The sequence below is a fragment of the Leucoraja erinacea genome, chromosome 11 (genome assembly GCF_028641065.1).
Source record: "Leucoraja erinacea ecotype New England chromosome 11, Leri_hhj_1, whole genome shotgun sequence".
In the NCBI taxonomy this organism is placed as follows: Eukaryota; Metazoa; Chordata; class Chondrichthyes; order Rajiformes; family Rajidae; genus Leucoraja; species Leucoraja erinaceus.
Genome location: NC_073387.1, coordinates 59,964,232 through 59,986,838, shown reverse-complemented (window position 1 = coordinate 59,986,838; position 22,607 = coordinate 59,964,232). Strand labels below are relative to the sequence as shown.

The 22,607-nt window shown below is 45.8% G+C and overlaps 1 protein-coding gene across 1 annotated transcript; it reads left to right on the top strand.

Moving 5' to 3' along the window:
- The first annotated feature begins 134 nt into the window (after nt 1-134).
- On the top strand, nt 135-21,682 carry LOC129701867 (uncharacterized). Its single transcript, XM_055643355.1, has 2 exons — nt 135-1,226; nt 18,918-21,682. Exon 2 carries the CDS (start codon nt 19,665-19,667, stop codon nt 20,934-20,936), a length of 1,272 nt encoding a protein of 423 aa, XP_055499330.1. The 5' UTR covers nt 135-1,226; nt 18,918-19,664; the 3' UTR covers nt 20,937-21,682.
- The last annotated feature ends 925 nt before the right edge of the window (nt 21,683-22,607 follow it).

Genomic DNA, 22,607 nt, shown 5'->3' with positions numbered 1-22,607 from the left:
ATGGTGCTGGGAATGAGGCATTTCTCCAGTTCCTCACCTGAGCAGCTAGCCTTACTGCACAGCCACACGGAGCCAGGTGAGCCACCTGAGCAGCTGGCCTTACTGCACAGCCACACGGAGCCAGGTGAGCCTTACTGCACAGCCACACGGAGCCAGGTGAGCCACCTGAGCAGCTGGCCTTACTGCACAGCCACACGGAGCCAGGTGCGGGGAAACACTCCACATACTGACCATCCCTGGGTTGGAGAGAGGGTGGAAGAGGCAGTGATAAGACTGGTGATCCGCAGGGGGGTGACCATTCAGGGCCAATGACATACGGGGTGACAATAGACAATGGACAATAAACAATAGGTGCAGGAGTAGGCAATTCGGCCCTTCGAGCCAGCACCGCCATTCAATGTGATCATGGCTGATCATCCACAATCAGTACCCCGTTCCTACCTTCTCCCCATATACCCTGACTCTGCTCTCCCTAAGAGCTCTATCTAACTCTTAGTGGTTGTGACTTGGTGGCCTCAGTCAGTGCTGCATGATCCATGGAGGCCTCTCTCCCATAACTGGAAGCAGCTCCTTTCACTTGTCAGCAGCACCTTGGCTGCAATGTTTCTGGTGAAACTTTAAACGCCAGTTGGAGCTGCCACCTGAAGGAGGCTTTTAGGAAAGGATCTATACCACCCGGTCATGGTGATGTCCATGCCTATTGCATGCTGCCCGAAGTTCAGGCTCCAAGCTGCATGTGTCAGTGCAGTTCAGATCCAAGACTGACAACCATCACCTTGTATCTAATCCAGGACATCTTTGTCGTGTCAGAAACTAACAATGCCTTTGCAGACGAAATGTGTAGGAGGATCTCGACCCAAAATTACCACCCATTCCTTCAATCCAGAGATGCTACCTCTTGTAGTCACTTGAACTCTTTGATGTCTTTACAGGCTGCTCTCAGCAGTGGCTGTTTCACCATTTGTTGTCAGGTTTCAGTAAACATTTCACATCATGCTCAGGTTTGATGGTGCATTATTGCATCATCTGGCCTGAGTTCACATAAGGCCAGGTTTACTGTTGCCAGCCCTCATCATGAACTGGCCCTGCCACCCGTCTCTATTCTCCTACAGTGGAGACTCCAGTGCTGGCCTTCCACGCACAGCCGACCTCTCACTCACACGCACACCAGCGGCGGCAGAATCCCGTTCCACAGCTGTCTGCAGGGTGTTGTGCTCAGATGGCGGGTACGTTGATTTTGTGGTTTGGGGGGTTGATTTCCCAGAGGAAGGAGGTTATTGCAAGATGCAAACCACAAGGGAATCTTCACTTCCTGGCACTGATATTTTCTTTTGATGAAATAATTGCTGAATCATTCAGTGAATGTATGGCCTTTGCAATGACGGGACATTCTCGTGAGCATTGCCCAGCTAGAGTTGTACAAACTCGAGCACCTTTTCCGTTGCCGTCATTCATTGAGCTCCGATATACGGCCCCTCTCGATTCTCGATTTGTAGCACCACCTCTGGTCTTGACCCAGATTTTAAATCCTGGAAACATTCGGCTGATCTGGCTCATGACAGTGTTGGTGCTTGGTGAGACTTCTCCTCCTCAAGCTCATCCTCCCCCACACACCACTACCCAGAGACCCATCAACACCATTTCTCTCAACACTGCCGGTCGAGGGGAGGTCTATGTTCCTATCACTCTCGGTAGCTTCCTCTGAACTCCCTGTCCGGTTATGAATTGCATTGGTGAGGCTGGTCTGGTCTCCCACACCTTCTGGAGGGATATAAAGACCCTGCTTAGGGACCGACATGTTGTGTTGTCACATGTTTGCTTGCTATGATGGAGGCATGTAGCTGCTTCACATTGCTGCCCTTGGCTGCAGCCCTGGAGGTGGCAATGAGATGACAATGCAATTTTCAGTACAGATGCAGCTTAATGTTGTGATACGGTTAGCTCAGAAATCCTTTATCCCATGGCATGACGTTTCTGTAAATCATGTTCGAGCAGACAGGATCCCAGACTGACAGTTTCCTGGGAAGCAGAATCAACCATGAGCCAATAACCAGCCTGGGGACCTGTGGAGTACTGTCCCGGAACTGTCTTGGTTTTGTACAGCTTGTTCATGACCGTATCCAATGCCTCGTAAAACAAGCTGGGTCTTTGGATGTGGGGACACTGCCTATAGCTGGGTCCTGGGTCAAGCTCATTTTCTTTGCAATTTTCAATCACTAACTCTGAGCCATAACATGTGTCACACTTGAAGTATTTTTGGTAAACTTTTTCAGCAAGTCCCAGACGAGGCTGGGATGGGAGCCATGAGTCACCCTGTTAGGGTCAATACAGAAGTAAGGGTGACTGAAAGTTCATCAGATTGAGATGTTCTTGGGTTAGTACCTGATTGAGTAAGAGAGGGAAATGATGGAGGAGCCTTCACTCAATGCAGAGCGTTCCTGGTCTCCCTCTCTTTCCCAAAGGCAACAGTGACGTATGTGTTTCCAGGAAGATGTGGTATGGCTGCACTGATTGCTTCCAGTTGCTTATTAGAAACATAATCATGGGCAGCCAGAATTCCTCTCTGATGGAGTGTTACATTTCATGTTTAATTCAAGCCAGTTAGTCTGACAAAGCAATTTCAGTCTAAAAGCCAATCTTGACATTGGTGGGTACCTGGAACACACTGCCATGGGTGGTGGTGGAGGCAGATATGATAGTGGCCTTTAAAAGGCTTTTAGATAGGCACATGGATATGCAGGGAATGGGGGGATATTGATGATATACAGGCAGAGGAGATTAGATAATCTTGCTATTATGATTGGCATGGATATTGCTCTATAACCTCACTGGTCACTGCAATCTAGTCGTATCTTTAGCTGTTGTGCATCACAAATCATTATTTCTTTGCTTCCTGCAAATGAAGAGGAGACTTGGGGTGGGATTACATCTTCACCCGACTTCCCACAGTTAGTGGCCATGTCTCAGGGAGTTGCCAAACGCAGTGGGTGGGGATGGATTTTCTAAGATGGAGACAATGTAATTACCTGCAATGCATGGTACCATTCTATCACAGCAACTCCTGGCACTCACACCTAAGTGGTAGCTCAAAGGATCTTCTTCCAATCCTTCTCCTCCAGATATCCATTCTACACTCTCTTCAAGCCAACAGCTGAGCCTGTTTCCACTGCCAAGCCCACCACACCCTGCTCTCTGCCCTTGTGCAACCTCTGGATATTTAACTAGTGCCTTAACTCTGTGCCCTCTGACTATCGACCTCAGGCATCACGGTGGCACAGCGGTAGAGTTGCTGCTCACAGCGCCAGAGATCCCGGTACGATCCTGACCTCGGGTGCCATCTGTACAGAGTTTGTAAGGAAAGAAAGTGTAGGGATTAACGGGTCCCTTTCAGAATGGCAGGCAATGACTAGCGGGGGAACACAAGGCTCGGTGCTGGGACCGCAGTTATTTACAATATACATCAATGATTTAGATGAAGGGATTTTAGAGCACATGGTATTGGGGGTAGGGTACTAACATGGGTAGTAAATTGGTTGGCAGACAGGAAACACAGAGTAGGGATTAACAGGTCCCTTTCAGAATGGCAGGCAATGACCAGTAGGTGCCACAAGGCTCGGTGCTGGGACTGCAGCTATTTACAATACACATCAATGATTTAGATGAAGGGATTAAAAGTAGCATTAGCAAATTTGCAGATGACACAAAGCCGGGTAGCAGTGTAAACTCTGAGGAGGATGCTATGAGGATGCAGGGTGACTTGGACAGGTTGGGTGAGTGGGCAGATGCATGGCAGATGCGGTTTAATGTGGATAAATGTGAGGTTATCCACTTTGGTGTCAAGAACAGGAAGGCAGATTATTGTCTGAATGGTGTCGTTAGGAAAAGAGGAAGAACTATGGGATCTGGGGTTCTTGTTCATCAGTCAATGAAAGTAAGCATGCAGGTACAGCAGGCAGTGAAGAAAGCTAATGGCATGTTGGCCTTCATAACAAGAGGAGTTGAGTATAGGGGCAAAGAGGTGCTTCTGCAGTTGTACAGGGCCCTAGTGACACCACACCTGGAGTATTGTGTGCAGTTTTGGTCTCCAAATGTGAGGAAGGACATTCTTGCTATTGAGGGAGCGTAGGTTCACGAGGTTAATTCCGCGGGATGGCGGGACTGTCATATAGAAATATAGAAACATAGAAAATAGGTACAGGAGTAGGCCATTCGGCCCTTCGAGCCTGAACCACCATTCAATATGATCATGGCTGATCATCCAACTCAGTATCCTGTACCTGCCTTCTCTCCATACCCCCTGATCGCTTTAGCCACAAGTGCCATGTTGAGAGAATGGAGCGGCTGGGCTTGTATCCACTGGAATTTAGACGGATGAGAGGGGATCTTATTGAAACATAAGATTATTAAGGGATTGGACACGCTAGAGGCAGGAAACATATTTCCGATCTTTGGGGAGTCTAGAAACAGGGGCCACAGTTTAAGAATAAGGGGAGAGCCATTTAGAACAGAGATGAGGAAAAACCTTTTTGCCCAGAGAGTTGTGAATCTGAAATTTTCTGATTCAGAGGGGAGTTGAGGGCAATCCTCTGGATGCTTTCAAGAGATTTAGATAGAGCTCTTAACGATAACGGAGTCAAGGGGTATGGTGAGAAGGCAGGGACGGGATACTGATTGTGGATGATCAGCCATGATCACAGTGAATGGCTCGAAGGGGCGGCTCGAAGGGCCGAATGGCCTACTCCTGCACCTATTGTTTATTGTCTATTGTACATTCTCCCTGTGATCGCGTGGGTTTTCTCCAGGTGCCCCGGTTTCCTCCCACACTACAAAGATGTAGAAGTTTGTAGGTTAATTGGCTTCGTAAAAATGGTAAAATTGTCCCAAGTGTGTAGGATAGTTTTAGTGTACGGGGTGATCGCTGTTCGGTACGCACTCGATGGGCTGAAGGGCCTGTTTCCCAGCTATATCTCTAAAGACTAAAGTCTAAAGACTTCCAATGGGAAAAGTAAATTTACTCAGCACTGTGATTGGAGACATCTTCTCAACCTTCTAGACATCAGGAAACAAATCTGGCTTCTTCACACTGCCACTGCCATTATAACCCTTCACTCCTTCAGCGTAATCAGCAGGGGATCGATGCATACAACCCTTCACTCAGCAGGGGATTGATTTGTTGTACTGCCGATATACTGCTCAGGCTGACTTATAGAAAATAAAGGTGAAATTGGGATAAAAGCTGGGTTTACGAAAGTAAAAAGTGATCTAACAATTACTTGAAGGTTTATCCGTTTAAGAGGCGGTTTAAGGGAGGCATGAGAAGGGTTATGAGTAATCACATTTCCACACATTTCTGAATGACAAGCTGTTTGATCCAGGGCAGGGTGAGAAACTGGTATTTGCCGAAACATCATTCAGAAACGTGGAAATGACATAAAGTATGGAAACAACTTGCGCACACTGACCAACATGTATAACAAATGTGGGAGCAAATTTAAAAGGAAAATTCTAAAGAGAAAGAGTATGAGAAAGCAATGACGAGTAAAAGCAAAGGAAGCGCAGAAATGTCTAGTAAATTCATGAGGAACACGAGGAGAACTGGTGAAACGTTGCTGCGTGCGACCAATACTCTGGGGTCATGGTAAGGAATGAATTCTTTATGACTGCATTCACTAAAGCCACTAACAATGTGTTGCAACAGTTCAAACAAACAAATGTGAAGTATTGGTTAGTTTAACATCGTAAAATAACTCCTCCTGAAGAGTTTACATCATATGGAATGGATAGAGTCATAGAGTGATCCAGTGTGGAATCAGACACTTTGGCTCAACTTGCCCACACCGGCCAAAATGTCCCAGCTACACTGGTCCCACCTGCCCATGCTTAGTCCATATCCCTCCAAACTTGTCTTATCCATGTACCTGCCTAACTGTTTCTGAAACGTTGGGATAGTCCCAGCCTCAACTACCTTCTCTGGCAGTTTGTTCCATACACCCACCACCCTTTGTGTGAAAAAGTTAGCCCTCAGATTCCTATTAAATTTTTTCCCCTTCACCTTGAACCTGTGTCCTCTGATCTTCGATTCACCTACTCTGGGCAAGAGACTCTGTGCAACTACCTGATCTATTCATCTCATGATTTTGTACACCTCTATAAGATCACCCCTCATCCTGCTGAGCTCCATGGAATAGAGACCCAGCCTACTCAACCTCTCCCTATAGCTCACACCCTCTAGTCCTGGCAACATCCTTGTAAATCTTCTCTGAACCCTTTCAAGCTTGACAATATCTTTCCTATAACATGGTGCCCAGAACTGAACACAATATTCTAAATGCGGTCTCACCAACGTCTTATACAACTGCAACATGACCTCCCAACTTCTATACTCAATACTCTGACTGATGAAGGCCAAAGTGGCAAAAGCCTTTTTGGCCACTTTATCTACCTGTGACTCCACCTTCAAGGATCCATGCACCTGTACTCCTAGATCCAGATCCTGCTGCAATCGTTCACAACCATCTTCACTATCTGCAAAACCACCCACTTTTGTATCATCAGCAAACTTGCTAATCTTGCCCTGTACGTTCTCATCCAAATCATTGATAAATTGTTAGAAATGTGTTCAACAATCCAAGGGAGTAATCAGAGAGGACCTGACTAGTTTTTCAACCTGCTGGAGTGAGGACAGGTGATTGCTAGTCGGCGCGGATGCGGTGGGCTGAAGGGCCTGTTTCTATGATGTATATCTGAACTAAACTAAACTGGACTGCTAAATCGGTGCTGTTGTTTCACAGGGGTAAGCGACAAGGTGTAAACCAAGTAATTATTAGCCAGTTAGTTCAACTCTGGCCATGTCAAATTATTGGAATTAATATGACAATGGACAATATAAATCTTAATAAGATCATACGTAGAGCCAGGATGTTTAGGCGCCAAAAAACTCTGAAATAGGTAGGCAAAACGGCAAAATAAAATGACAAAAAAGGCATGAAAAGGGCATTTATTGAACAAAAAAAGGCATAAAGAGGCATGTATTTCCACAACCAAAATATGGTTAAAAATAATAATATAAAGGTATACTACATTAAATGACCAAAGTTGCCTGGTTGCACATAATTACTAGTATATTTTTCAAATTGTCTGGTGTTAAACTATGCCACCTGTCAGATAGAATATGCTTCAGTCGTGAAAAACCTCTTTCTACCTCAGCTAAGGTCACTGGTGCATACCTGATACAAGCTACAGACTCTATATTCATGTCGATATCTTGTGCATTACAACTTGTGCATTGAGAACTTTAGCTATGTTTCGTATTTATTCAAGAGCTTTGTTAGCTAAAATCACCCTCTCACATTTTCCTTGTATGTCTTTACCTACATCGCCAGGAACTTTATGAATATCGTCAGTTACTTTGTTGAAAACCTGCAAGTTTTGCCACTTTTCTCAAGAGAAGTGATAGCTTCTGGGAAGTTTTCAAAATTGGAAGCAATAAACACAAGATCGCGTTGGAAGGACTTCTTCTGCATGATTTCACTGACAATCCTGACTGCAGCAGATTCTTCTTCTTCAAAACAGTTGACGATTTATTTTATCTTTTCTAAATTTGCAGCATAGTAGAGTACAGCAGACAGCCATGTACCCCACCACCTAGTCAAAACGGGCTGAGGAGGTAGTGGAATCTCGGGTGCTATTTCCTTGAACATGTGATGGTGCTTTGAGGAAGATTTTCCTGACATTGGAAACTAGGCGATCGACATTTGGAAACAAGCTACATATGTGCTTGCCAATTCTATGAAGTCCTTGAGCTAAGCATGTCAAATGCAACATTTTGGGGAATAAAACTTTAAGAGCACTAGCAGCTTTTTTCATGTACGGAGCTGCATCAGTCACAAACAGAAGAACATTCTCGTTGTTTATACCTTCTGGCCAAAGTACGGCAAGTGAAGATGTATACAACTGAGCAATAGTTGAGTTGTTTGACTTCTCCAATACTTCCGATGTCAACAAATATTCCTTTGATGGTTGACCTGCTTCCATATTGGCAACATATCTCCCCACAGCATCAGTTGTCTTGTCTATTCAGATCCATAATTTGTTGCATGCAACTTCATCTCTAATGTTCTGCACAACAATGTTGAAGTTTTCCATAATGGTGACTCGCTTGGTATATGTTCCTCTGTGTATTTCTCTAAAAAACCTCTGAGAGATTTGTTTTCCAATTTCCACAGTGGAATTCCAGCATCAATGAATGCCTTGCACAGATCAACTCAGATTTGCCTGGAGCCAGCAGTAAATCTAGTGAGGAGACAAGCTTGGGTATTTTGCTTGGGTAGTCTACACCCCAGCGGTATCAACATTTATTTTAAATAACCCCTGTCTTCTCTCTCCTCCCCCTCCCCCTTCCCAGCTCTCCTTCTAGTCCTACTGTCTCCGCCTCTACCTTGCTTTTTCCTGCCTCCCCCCACATCAGTCTGAAGCAGGGTCTTGACCCGAAACGTTGCCTTTTTCCAGCATCTGCAGTCTTTCTTAAATAGACTTGGAGGAAGACTGAACCAGCGGGCAGTGGCATGAACAAATGAACGACCGACAGTGGCACCCCCCCCTCCCCCCCCGGTTTTGCCCCGGTGGTGGAATTCTTTTTTAAAGTTATACTATTAACGCGTTAATAATAACTGCCTTAAATATATCCATTTACTTTGCCTCCACAGTCTTCTCTGGCAAAGAATTGCATAGATTCACCAGCCTCTGACTAAAGAAATTCCACCTCATCTCCTTCCAAAAAGAACATGCTTTACTTCTGAGGCTATGACCTCTAATCCTAGGCTCTCCCTTCATATTGAAAGGCACAGGATCCTCATATAGCTAGGCACAGATTGATCAGGAATAGTCAGCATGGATTTGTTGATAATTTATATCTAACTATCCTCAACCCTGGAAAGTAGAACAAAGATTAAATGAGGAAAGTGCATTTGATGTGCTTTAGGAAGGCTTTTGACAATGTCCCACAGGGAATCCGAGGTCCCTAGTTTTTGCTAATATATATTAATAATGTAGAGCTAAATATGAAGGGCAAGACATTGTCTAACTTCAAGCCAATCCAAGCCATCCTTGACAAGCAGTCAGTATGAACCCATTTGAGCTTGATGGAAGGCACAGTGGTGCAGCGGGTAGAGCTGCTGCCTTAGAGCACCATGTTCAATCCGGGCTACTGGTGCTGTCTGTACAGAGTTTCTATGTTCTTCCTGTGACCACATGGGGTTTCTCTGGGTGCCCCAGTTTCCTCCCACACTCCAAAGAAATAGAAACATCGAAAATAGGTGCAGGAGAGGCCATTCGGCCCTTCGAGCCAGAACCGCCATTAATTGTGATCATTGCTGATCATCCCCAATCAATAACCCGTGCCTGCCTTCGCCCCATATCCCTTGATTCCACTAGCCCACTGGCCCATTCCTTCCCCTCTGTTGCCCCTTGCAATTGACGGGCAGCCACTTGCCTGTGGGGTCAGGCATCACTGCTGACACCCCAGGTACAGAGACCACACTCGGGGATTGGTATGGAGGCAGATCACCGTCACACAAAGATGCCTGGGAAGATGGAGCTTGCCCCACTGATGTTCCCAGATGTCGCAACAAAACATCCGGACTCATCAGACAGGAAGAATCTTCACAATAAATAAACACAGCTTATGTGACTGCCATCTGGTCATCCTGACATTTTGATGGGGCGTTGACTCAAATGTAGAGGTATGGAACTGATTATTCAGCTGTGATTCACATCCTTCTTAGAGTGACTTTCTTAAACTGAAACATCAGTCTTCAGGTGCTGGTGACTTGCCAGCATCTTAGTTTCTTACATGTTTTCTACTTGTTTTCATGATTAGCAGACTGCCCATGTATCTTTAGCCAGGTAATGAAATTCACACGTTAGGACCGGCAAGAATCATCGTGATTGGAACACAGGCTCTGTTGCAAGTTTACTGCAGAAATATTCATTTATAGCTTCATGCAGCAGGACAGATGAATTGTTATATTCTAGACCCAAGGAACTGCAGCTGCTGGTTTACAAAATAAGACACAAAGTGCTGGAGTAAGCCAGCAGTAAGGCTGTTTGCCACTTTGTCCCCCAGGTTACAGAATGGTACTGAATGAGCACTGAAGCCACTGATGTGGTGAACTGACCAGGGCTGAGCTTTGGACAAAGAGCTCATTTGCTGCTTAGTATGTTACTAACCCGAATCATGTAATTTAAATCTGGACTACACTTCTTCCCACCCTGCTTCCTGTAAGGACTCCATCCCCTACTCCCAATTCCTCCGTCTACGCCGCATCTGCTCCACGGATGAGGCGTTCCACACCAGGACATCTGAAATGTCCTCACTATTCAGGGAACGGGGGTTCCCCTCCTCCACAATAAATGAGGCTCGCACCAGGGTCTCTTCCATACCCCGCAACACTGCTCTCTCTCCCCATCCCCGCACTCGCAACAAGGGCCGAGTCCCCCTAGTCCTCACCTTTCACCCCACCAGCCGCCCCATACAAAAAGTAATCCTCCGTCAGAATCGCCACACAATAACGTGAACCCACCACTCGCTTATCTGACTGCACTGCATCTCTGGTCATATCTGCCATTCCGCAAAGGGCGCTCCCTCCATAACTCCCTTGTCAACTGATTATTCAGCTCTGGTCCACCCCCTTCTTAGAGTTTCCCTTGCAACCGCAAGACTGCAACACTTGTCCCTTCCTCCCCCCTCTGGTTCCGTTCAAGGACCCAAGCAATCGTTCCAGGTGCGACTTAGGTTTACCTGCATCTCTTCCAACCTCATCTATTTCGTCCGCTGCTCTAGATGTCAGCAGATCTATATCGGTGAGACCAAGCGGAGTTTGGGCGATCGTTTCGCCGAACACCTCCGCTCGTTCTGCAATAACCAAGCTGACCTCCCGGTGGCAAGCACTTCACTGCAGAAATCCGTCTCCGACCTCTCTATCCCGGGTCTCCCTCCATGGCCAGCAGGAGCAGCACCGAATTGGAGGAACAGCACCTCATATTCCGTTTGGGGAGTCTGCAGCCCGGGGGCATGAACATCGAATTCTCCCAATTTTGTTAGTCCTTGCTGTCTCCTCCCCTTCCTCAGTCCCCCTGCTGTCTCCTCCCATCCCCCAGCCTTCGGGCTACTCCTCCTTTTCCCTTTCTTGTCCCCACCCACCCCCGCCCCCGATCAGTCTGAAGAAGGGTTTCGGCCCGAAACGTTGCCTATTTCCTTCGCTCCATAGATGCTGCTGCACCCGCTGAGTTTCTCCAGCTTTTTTGTGTAACCATCATGTAATTTAAATGTTTGCTCAATTTAGTGAGAGGCGGAGAGAACTACTGAGCTTCTGTTCACCTGTAAATTCTAAGCAGACACCATCAATCGGTCCAAAGAATGCCATTTCATTCAGACTGAAAATGTTTATTATAAAGGCAAGCAAGTCGGGTGTACTGTGGCCCGAGAGAAACTAGTGAGGTCACAAACACTGTCAATTTACAAAGAGTGCTCAGATACGTCCTACCCAAACCCTCCCCCTATTGGTTATCAACTTTCTCTGCCTGAAAGCCCCTCAGCTTGTTACTCTCACAGGAAATGGATGATTAAAATGTAAGTTAAATCAGCGACGTCCTAATGCAACTTTACAGGGTTTGTATTAGACTGCACGGAGAACAAAACATGTTTGGTCTCCATAGTAAAGGAAAGATTAATTTTGAGTCCGTGTAGATAAGGTATATTAGAAGGAATTGATGGATGAAGATAACTGAGCAGGTCAGGCTAGTTAGAGATTAGAAAAGAGTTGATTTTATTGAAACATAAGGTTGTGAGGGAGACTGTCAGGGTGGATGCTAGGAGGTGTATACCTACGTGGAGGTTCCACAACAGATGCAACACTGATTCAGATGAAAGGGAGACCATATATGACATAGCAAGGAGGAAATACTGAGGCAGATGGTGAATCTTTGGAATCCTTTAGCTCAGATGAAGCCTTAAGCATCACATTTTTGATCTTTTAATACAATACAATACAATACAATACAATACCGTTTATTGTCATTGGAACCTTAAATGAAGTTCAAACGAAATTTGGTTTCTGCAGTCATACAAGAAAGGAACCAAGACACACACCAACACAATGTACACAAACATTCATCACAGTGAATCTCCTCCTCACTGTGATGGAACGCAAAGTCTTGTCTCTCCTCTGCTCTCCATTCTTCTCCTGATGTCAAACTTTACAATGTGATGAGTTTATGCATGCATTGGGCTAAAGGGAGTTCAATAGTGGTAAATGGGGAATCTTTTCCAATTCCTGCCTGCTTTAAGTAGCTACCGCCTCGCATCATTTCTAGAATCTTAAAAGCAGTCTACATTCCCTCCAGAGGATTGTTGAGGATATCCACGTGCACAGACCTGAAATTGAGTCATACACAGATACATAGTTAATAGGTGCAGGAGCAGGCCATTCGGCCCATTCGAGCCAGCACCGCTATTCAATGTGATCATGGCTGATCATCCACAATCAGTGCCCTGTTCCTGCCTTCTCCCCATATCCCTTGATTCTGCTAGCCCTAAGAGCTAAATCTAACTCTAATTTTGAATGCATCCAGTGAGTCAGCCTCCACTGAGGCAGAGAATTCCACGGATTCACAACTTTCTGTGTGAAAAAGTTTTTCCTCATCTCAGTTCTAAATGGCCGGCCCCTTATTCTTAAACTGTGGCCCCTGGTTCTGGGCTCCCCCAACATTGGGAACATGTTTCCTGCATCTAGAGTGCCCAATCCCTTAATAATTTTATATGTTTCTATAAGATCCTCCCTCATCCTTCTAAAGTGCATAAAAGCCCAGTCGTTCCATTCTTTCATCATATGATAGTCCCGCCATCCCGGGAATTAACCTCGTGAACCTACGCTGCGCTCCCTCAATGTCAAGAATGTCCTTCCTCAAATTTGGAGACCAAAACTGCACGCAATACTCCAGGTGCGATCTCACCAGGGCCCTGTACAACTGCTGAATTACCTCTTTGCTCCTATACTCAAATCCTTTCATTATGAAGGAACTGAAAGAATTTTTCATTAGGCGAGAAATAGTATTGGGGAGGCTAATGGGACTGAAGGATGATAAATCCCCTGGGCCTGATAGTTTGCATCCCAGGGTCTGCAGGGAGGTGGCTCTAGAAATAGTGGACGCATTGGTGATCATTTTCCAATGTTCAATAGATTCAGGATCAGTTCATGTGGATTGGAGGATAGCTAATGTTATCCCACTTTTCAAGAAAGGAGCGAGAGAGAAAACGGGGAATTACAGATCAGTTAGCCTGACTTTGGTGGTGGGAAAGATGCTGGAGTCAATTATTAAAGAGGTAATAATGGGGCATTTGGATAGCAGTAAAAGGATTAGTCCAAGTCAACATGGATTTATGAAAAGGAAATCGTGCTTGACTAATCTGGAATTCTTTGAGGATGTGACAAGTAAAATGGATGAAGGGGAGCCAGTGGATGTAGTGTATCTAGACTTTCAGAAAGCCTTTGATAAGGTCCCGCACGGGAGACTGGTGACTAAAATTAGAGCACATAGTATTGGGGGTAGGGTGTTGACGTGGATAGAAAATTGGTTGGCAGATCGGAAGCAAAGAGTAGGAGTGAACGGGTCCTTTTCAGAATGGCAGGCAGTGGCGAGTGGAGTGCCCCAAGAAGAGGGAATTAGGAGCAACACTAGCAAGTTTGCAGATGACACAAAGCTGGGTGGCAGTGTGAACTGTGAAGAGGATGTTAGGAGGTTGCAGGGTGACCTGGACAGGTTGAGTAAGTGGGCAGATGCGTGGCAGATGCAGTATAATATAGATAGATGTGAGGTTATCCAATTTGGCGGCAAAAACAAGGGGGCAGATTATTATCTCAATGGGGTTAAGTTAGGAAAGGGGGAGGTGCAGCGAGACCTGGGTGTCCTTGTACACCAGTCACTGAAAGTTGGCATGCAGGTACAGCAGGCAGTGAAGAAAGCTAATGGAATGTTGGCCTTCATAACAAGAGGATTTCAGTATAGGAGCAAAGAAGTTCTTCTGCAGTTGTATAGGGCTCTGGTAAGATCACATCTGGAATATTGTGTACAGTTTTGCTCCTAATTTGAGGAAGGACATCCTGTGATTGAGGCAGTGCAGCGTAGGTTCACGAGATTGATCCCTGGGATGGCGAGACTATCATATGAGGAAAGATTGAAAAGACTAGGCTTGTATTCACTGGAGTTTAGAAGGATGAGGGGGCATCTTATAGAAACATATAAAATTATAAAAGGACTGGACAAGCTAGATGCAGGAAAAATGTTCCCAATGTTGGGCGAGTCCAGAACCAGGGGCCACAGTCTTAGAATAAAGGGGAGGCCATTTAAGACTGAGGTGAGAACAAATGTTTTCACCCAGAGAGTCATGAATTTGTGAAAATCCCTGTCACAGAGGGCAGTGGAGGCCAAATCACTGGATGAATTTAAGAGAGAGTTAGATAGAGCTCTAGGGGCTAGTGGAATCAAAGGATATGGGGAGAAGGCAGGCACGGGTTATTGATTGGGGACGATCAGCCATGATCACAATGAATGGCGGTGCTGGCTCGATGGACCAAATGGCCTCCTCCTGCACCTATTTTCTATGTTTCTATGTTTCGATGTAACATTCCATTACCTTTCTTCACTGCCTGCTGAACCTGCATGCTTACTCTCAGTGACTGATGTACAAGGACACCCAGGTCTCCTTGCACTTCCCCTTTTCCTAATCTGACACCATTCAGATAATAATCTGCCTTCTTGTTTTTACCACAAAAGTGGATAACCTCACATTTATCCACATTAAACTGCCTGCCCACTCAACCTGTCATGGCCCGTCCAAACTTTGTCTAGGTTGGGCAGTGTCACTACACTGTGAGAGTGTTGGGCATCATTGTTACATGTGTGTGTGTTGGATAGTGACATAATGCACAGACACCCTGGACATGCTTAATGTTTTCCCATGAAAGGACCCTTTCCATATCAGAAAAAAATTATCAAATGCAACTTCCTTTTCACTTCATGACCATAACCTTGTCTAAACACAAAATGCTGGAGTAATTCTGCGGGACAGACAGCATCTCTGGATAGAGGAATGGGTGACATTTCGGGTTGAGACCCTTCTTCAGACCCAACTCGGCCCGAAACCTAGCCCAATCCTTCCATCCAGAGATGCTGCCTTACTCCAGCATTTAGTTTCTACGGTTTTCAACCATCATATGCAGTTGCTTTCTACAACTTTAATCTTGTCTGTTTGTTGCAAGTCATAAACTGGGCGATTTGTGAATGAGTCAATCATTTCAAGGACATGTCATGCTTTGTGATGTTTGTAGAAAAGTTGTTTTGGTGTGGAAGAGTGCTGTGCATTTCAATATTGAGAAAAGCTGCAGGTGGAATTTGGGACAATTCTGTTGTTAACATTTTCAAAGTGTGGGGACCAATCCTCGCACATTTGTTAAACCGTCTGTCTGATGTACAGTGCTGACAAACAAACGTTCAGATTCAGGTCATTTCATGGTGATTTCATGGCAAAACCCTTGTTTGATGTATTCCTAATATTTGCCATTGTCTGTCTGCCCATTGCCCACTTGTGCAGATGCTATAGACCTGTGGGCAGTGGGCAGGTGCTATAGACCTGTGGGCAGTGGGCAGGTGCTATGGACATGTGGGCAGGTGCTATAGACCTGTGGGCAGTGGGCAGGTGCTATAGACCTGTGGGCAGTGGGCAGGTGCTATAGACCTGTGGGCAGTGGGCAGGTGCTATAGACCTGTGGGCAGTGGGCAGGTGCTGTAGACCTGTGGGCAGTGGGCAGGTGCTATAGACCTGTGGGCAGTGGGCAGGTGCTATAGACCTGTGGGCAGTGGGCAGGTGCTATAGACCTGTGGGCAGTGGGCAGGTGCTATAGACCTGTGGGCAGTGGGCAGGTGCTATAGACCTGTGGGCAGTGGGCAGGTGCTATAGACCTGTGGGCAGTGGGCAGGTGCTATAGACCTGCACGGGAAGGTAGACACTCTCGCCCCCACGAGTCTCGGGCAGATGGGCCTTGTCAGCCTGGGAAGGCAGTCCATCTAGGAGAGGGAAAGCTCTGATTTAAAACCTCCACTGTCTTGTGGCCATATCCAGTCATGGAAAAGGCTCCAGGAGTAAACCTCAAGAAAATCCAGAGTTGGATCCCCTAAGGCAGTTCGTCGTTGTCCACAACCTCGCTCTGGCAGCTCCTGCAACGGCGCTGGTGCCAAACTGTAACGGCCCTGCTGTTCCTTTGGATCGATCAGCGACGTGGAGAGGGGGGATGTGCTGCATGGGCAACAGCCTGTCCTCCATATGACATCGATCGCCCAGGCTTGCATCCGACCAGGATGCATCAGCCATGGTCAGTCATGACCAAGGGGGGCCTACTACCTATGTCTGCCTGGAATAATAACTCTTTTCATCTCTCAACTTGTTGTAAATCACTGTTTTATCCCAGTGGTCTGGGATATATATGAAGCTTGGTCAGTATTATATGCGAATGTCTAAAGTCGTACAGCACGGAAACAGACTCTTTGGCCCAGTTGGTCGATGCCGTCCAATGCGCCCCATCTACACTAGTCCCACATGCCCAAGCGTGGCTCTTGTGGCGTTGGGACTGACGCCAGGTTTGGTAGTGACCACAGCGACACTCGCAGTCGGGTGAACTCACGTGGTGTTAAGTCCAGAACCACATGGGGGCACTGTCCCACACCATCAGGGTGCATGTGTAGTGGTGCTGGTGATCTCAGGCTTGTCCCAGCAGCTCACTCCTGGTCTCCAAGGAGGAGGCATGGCGACCTCAGGCTTCTCCCTGCAGTTCATCCATGCCTTCAGGAAGAGGCACAGCAGTCTCAGGTATAACCTGGCGGCTCAGCTTTGGGCTTGAGGAGGCGGGACGGGCAGTCTCTGGATTATCCTGGTGGATCAGTCTATACCTCTGTGTGTGGGCGCCATCCCTCGTTGTCTGTGGGCAAGAGTCACTGGCATCTCAGGCTTGCCCCAGCCGCTCAGTCTTATTCAGGTAGAGGCACTGACTAGGGCCTCTTCCCGGCAGTCCAGTCTTGACCACACGGTGGCACTGGTGGGAGCCAGTGATAAGGTGTCACACGTTGAACCTTTCCTATCCATAGACCTGTCCAAATGTCTTTTAAATGTTGTTATAGTTTCTGTCTCAATCATCTCCTCCGGCAGCTCGTTCCATACATCCACCACCCTCACTCTTGTGAAATTGCCTTCAACCACCTGCCCCCTTTGCTGGTTCACTGCAGTAACTATGCTACCAATTACCAGCTTCTACTTTAGAGGGCTGGGCCTGCAGTGTCCAGACCTCTCTGCTCCAACTCGCTAGAATTTAGGAGATTGAGGGGGGATCTTATAGAAACTTACAAAATTCTTAAGGTGATTCTTAATTTGAAGAAGGGTTTCGGCCCGAAACGTCGCTTATTTCCTTCGCTCCATAGATGCTGCTGCACCCGCTGAGTTTCTCCAGCAATTTTGCGTACCTTCGATCTTCCAGCATCTGCAGTTCCTTCTTGAACAAAATTCTTAAGGGGTTGGACAGGCTAGATTGTTCAGGAAGATTGTTCCCGATGTTGGGGAAGTCCAGAACTATGGGGTCACAGCTTAAGGATAAGGGGGAAATCTTTTAGGACCAAGATGAGGAAAACATTTTTCATACAGAGAGTGGTGAATCTGTGGAATTCTCTGCCACAGAAGATAGTTGAGGCCACAGTTCATTGGCGATATTTAAGAGGGAGTTAGATGTGGCCATTGTGGCTAAAGGTATCAGGGGGTATGGAGAGAAGGCAGGTACAGGATACTGAGTTGGATGATCAGCCATGGTCAAATTGAATGATGGTGCAGGCTCGAAGGGCCGAATGGCCTACTCCTGCACCTAATTTCTATGTATCTATGTAACACACAACTCAGAACAACTAACCTGACATTCAGATGCTGTGTAGTGGTGCTGGTGACAATACCTCAATAACTTGTTCCCACGGCCACTAATGTTAAATACACAAAGCTCTCTTGCCTCAGTGGATCAGTAATGTAGAATGCCTGAATAAATATATATTATGAATGGAATCTAATCGTTCGTTTTGTGAAATATCACTTGTAAAATAAATGGGCATGAATGACCATATTAGAGACAGTCATCGTGTCACCCATCACAGAAACGAGCCTTTCAACCCAATGTCCATGCTGACCGAGATGTCCCATTTGCCCGCTGTTTGGCCAATATCACTCTAAACCTTTCCTTTCCATGTACCTGTTCAAATGTCTTTTAAATGCTGTTCCAATACCTGCCTGAACGACCTCCTCTGTCAGCTTATTCCATGCACCCATCACCCTCTGCATGAAAATGTTGTCCCTCAGGTTCCTGCTGTGCAGGCTCGAAGGGCCAAATGGCCTCCTCCTGCACCTACTTCTTATGTTTTATATATTTCCCCTCTCGCCTTAACCTTTGTCTGGTTCTTGATTCGCTACTCTGGGTTAAAGACTGTCCATTCACCATAACTACTCCCCTCAAGATCTCATACACCTCTATAAAATCACCCCTTGACCTCCTGAGCTCCTACGGACAAAGTCCTGGCCTGTCTGACCTTTCCCTATAGCTCAGGTCCTGGCAACATCCTTGTAAATCTTCTCTACACTCTTTCCAGCTTAACAATATTAAAAGCAATGGCCTGATCATCCTTAATTTGTTTCCTATTTCCACTTCCAAAAAATCTAAAAGAAATGCAGCCATGCAGTTGGTGATAATCCTAAATTAAATGGAAGTTTAATTGATCAGTATAAGTTTGTACTTGAACATGAACTATCAGTTAATAAAATCCTTCTTGTCCTGCAGAACATGGAAGACTAACTCTCCTGCATTGATGGGTGGGGTGAAGTCAAATTGGCGATAATTTCGTACTAACAAAAGGACCAAGATCAATCTCAATTCAAAAGTCCCTCCAACAACTGCCAGGGTCAAAGCCCATTCTACAGAGCGTACAATAGCAATTATAATCAATCACACCCAGTCAGAAGGCTGAAAATTCAGTGAACAACCCGCTCGGGAATATTCATGTCAAAAACAACAATCACTTTGAAATTGGTTCAAAGGAAGGTGAATTTTCATTACCTAATATCCAAATCTGACCACCCATCTTCACTTTGAATAAAACCTGATATTTATCTGTATATTTCCAACATTGACTATAAACATCAGATAACACAACCTCAAACTTAACTTTATGGAATTCAGTCTGAAAGAAAAGTCCAATAACCAAATATCCGGACAAACATAAGCTCTTGCTTGACCAGGTCAGTTTAGTTAGTGAAAATCCAATTTGTAGAAAACATATCAATTAAATAATCGTTGTCATAGTGAGTCAAGGCGAGTCAGATTTATAGACGGAGAGAGCACAGCACATCGTCAGCTGTCCGTCACTGACAAAACTAGATTAACTTGGAAATCCATGAACCAACCATCTTCCACGTGCCAGACCTGCAGTTTGGTCAATGATTCTGATGGGAAGAGTGAAGGTCCATCTGTAAAAGTCTCTCAGTGCTCTGGTCTAGGTGATAATTGAGCCAGTGCAACATCAGTGTGATGGGGGTTCTACTGTCAAGCCGGAAGAGCAAGTTGCCCACAAGTGGATCAGATGAAACGCTAAGTGGTAGCAAGTGCACAAGCAAACCTGATGAGTTTCCATCTACCCAGGGGACATCCAACAATTACTTAGCATTTGCTGCATTTCACCAAGACCCGAGGACTGGAGGGGTTCTGCAATCTGTCAGTGAGTATGTTGTTCTTAATGAATGCTCTTCAGCTGTGGAAAGACAACAGAAAAAGTTCAATCACAATGCTGACAATAAAAACTCTGTAGATCTGGCCCAGTCTAGTGACATACTAAAGGGCAGGCGAATGTCAATCAAAGATAATCCAGGCCTGATTGGTCGCCTAATGACACTCGGCAGTAGCTTTGAGCCAAAAGCTTTCAAGGTGGAACCAGGCTCGATCCTCAAGGCATGGGGTTTAAGGCCAAGCAGCAATGATCCCAGTTTAATGGACTTTCTGCAGTTGAGCACTACTGACCTTTCACAACTGGAACAGCAGATCATCCATGATGGTGTGCAAGTAAGTTTAATGGAAAATAACTTGGAAGATCCGACAGATCAAAGCCTCGTCAATGAATATCCCAGCACATCAGACCATTATCCATCCAATTTCAATATTCATCAATCAGAAATTCAAAGTTCAACGAGAAGAAAATATGTTCTGGCATCTTCTACATTGGAAAATGCTGGTCCGACTCAACTAGAACATCCAATGTTGAACAACCCTCCCAAGAGAAACTTTCCACGACTTTCAGGAAACCCCCCATCTGCTGCTGCCCCTTCTGGTCAAACTGAAGGTGAAAGGTCAGCTGGTAATATCCCCTATCTTACACGAAGGCAGCGACGGGTAGTTGACCCGCAGACTCAAACAGAACATCTAACGTCAAACATCACCATGCATGGAAGACCAAAGTATTCAGCGACCATCACCATTGATCCTGTTCGAATGAGAGAAAAAATATCGCTCAGTAATAATCCTCAACAGGTGAGATATTACATTCAGTTAATCCCCACAGGAATCCCAGTTGCAAGTAGCAATGAGTCTGGCCCATCAGAATGTCGACCATCAAACACCGTCGGCCTTCAGCAAACACAACGCCATCTTGCAATGAGCAACATTCCTTGCCTGAAGAGACATTCTGTGGAGAGTGAGGATCAAGTGAGAACAATTGGTCTAATCATCAGTCAAGCTTCACCTGAGATCACTGAGCAGGGTAACTCAATTAGCAACAAGTTGTCCAAGCAGAAGAAACATCTCGAGTGACAATTTTCAGTCCAACCCAACCACAACAGTCACTTAGCAAATACAAATCAGAACCTCAAGCATCAGTCGATGATAAAATTGCACTCCTGACCTCCACACATCCTATGCTGGACAACGAACGGTCTTGGTCAAGGGAAGAGTAGACTTTGTCAATGTTAAAGGCGACTGAACAAAACTCAAACATTAAACATCAAAATTTCCAATCACACAGGAGAATTACTTTGAAAGAATGACAATCTACCCCTGGAGTCCAAGTTGACGCATCACTTTAAATCTTATTCGTTTGGAGAGTGAGATCTTGATCTCAACTGGTAATAACATTTCCAGCACTAGTAGTCACACGTAGTCAAACTGTGGGAGTGATCCACAAGAACACCAGGTGATGAGTGTAGTTTGTAATTCAAGGGTTGACACTAGCACATAGTACATGATGCCAAGACCTACTCCTATCTGCCTGTGTATAATCCATATCCTTCCACTCTCTGCATATCCAAAAGTCTCTTCAATGCCACTATCGTATCTGCCTCAACCACCACCCCTGGCAGTGTGTTCCAGGCATTCACACCCTCTGTGTAAAGGAACTTGCCCCGCAAATCTCCTTTAAACTTTACCCCTCTCACCTTAAATCTGCATCGTCTAGTATTTGATTTTCCATCCTGGGAAACTATCTCTGGAGACTCAAGGAACTGCAGATGTTAAAGTCTTGAACAAAAAACAAAGTGTTGGAGGAACTCAGCGGATCGGGCAGCATCTATGGAGGGAATGTATAAATCAGGCCTTTCTAATGGGGAACATTACGCAGAGGCATACAGGGGCTGGACGTACATGGACAAAGAGTCCTGACCTGAAACACCGTCTGTCCATTCTCTCCAATACTGCTCCATATTATCACTGATAGTAGGTGACATCAGTGGTGCTAATGACTTGCTGCTGAATACACTGGGCCTGCTGATCTGAAGGGTCACCGTCCCAACACTCACAGGTACACGGTGATCGCTGGTTACCTGGTGAACTGCTGGAGCTGATGATACACTCTGCACCCATCACTGACACTGGGGAAGGGGGAGGGCTATCGCATGTGTCATTAACCTTCTCAATGTTGAACACTCACTTCCCAGCTACACTGAACTTTATCTATCTGTGTTTTGCCTGCAGAGGAGGAGGTATTATTTCAAACCACAGCATCAAAACACGGGTTTTTACGGTTCCGACGCTGTGCACACAGCAACCAGCCAACAATCGACTGCCTTTTCCTTTATTTTCACTTATTTAATTCCTATTTTATTTATTTTATTTTTATTTTTTATTTTTTTTTAATGATATTATTTTTTGTAGTTAGTTAGTTATTTTATTGCACCATGTTGTGGTGAGGAAACTTTTAATCTCTTTCCTCGTTGAGGAGAAACTTTTTCAGCGTTTCTCTGTCTCTGCACTGCAACAATCAGGAGCTGGTCTCTTTGTTGTCTACACCAGGGATAAACTGCTGGACCGACCGCCCGCCTCGACTGGCTTGACCGCCTGGCTTCCCCAGGGCTACATCAGAAATCCCCAAGGAACTGAGGAGGAAATACAGGGGATGCCGGGCGGGAGTAAAGTGACGTGCGGAGTAAAGGAGGTACAAGTCATACTCGCCTTCCATCACAATGGGGAGCGTGAGATGGCTGCCTCACA

What these genes read in the sequence shown, in the direction of transcription:
- LOC129701867 (XM_055643355.1), top strand. Translation starts at nt 19,665, where the DNA reads ATGGGGGTTCTACTGTCAAGCCGGAAGAGCAAGTTGCCCACAAGTGGA.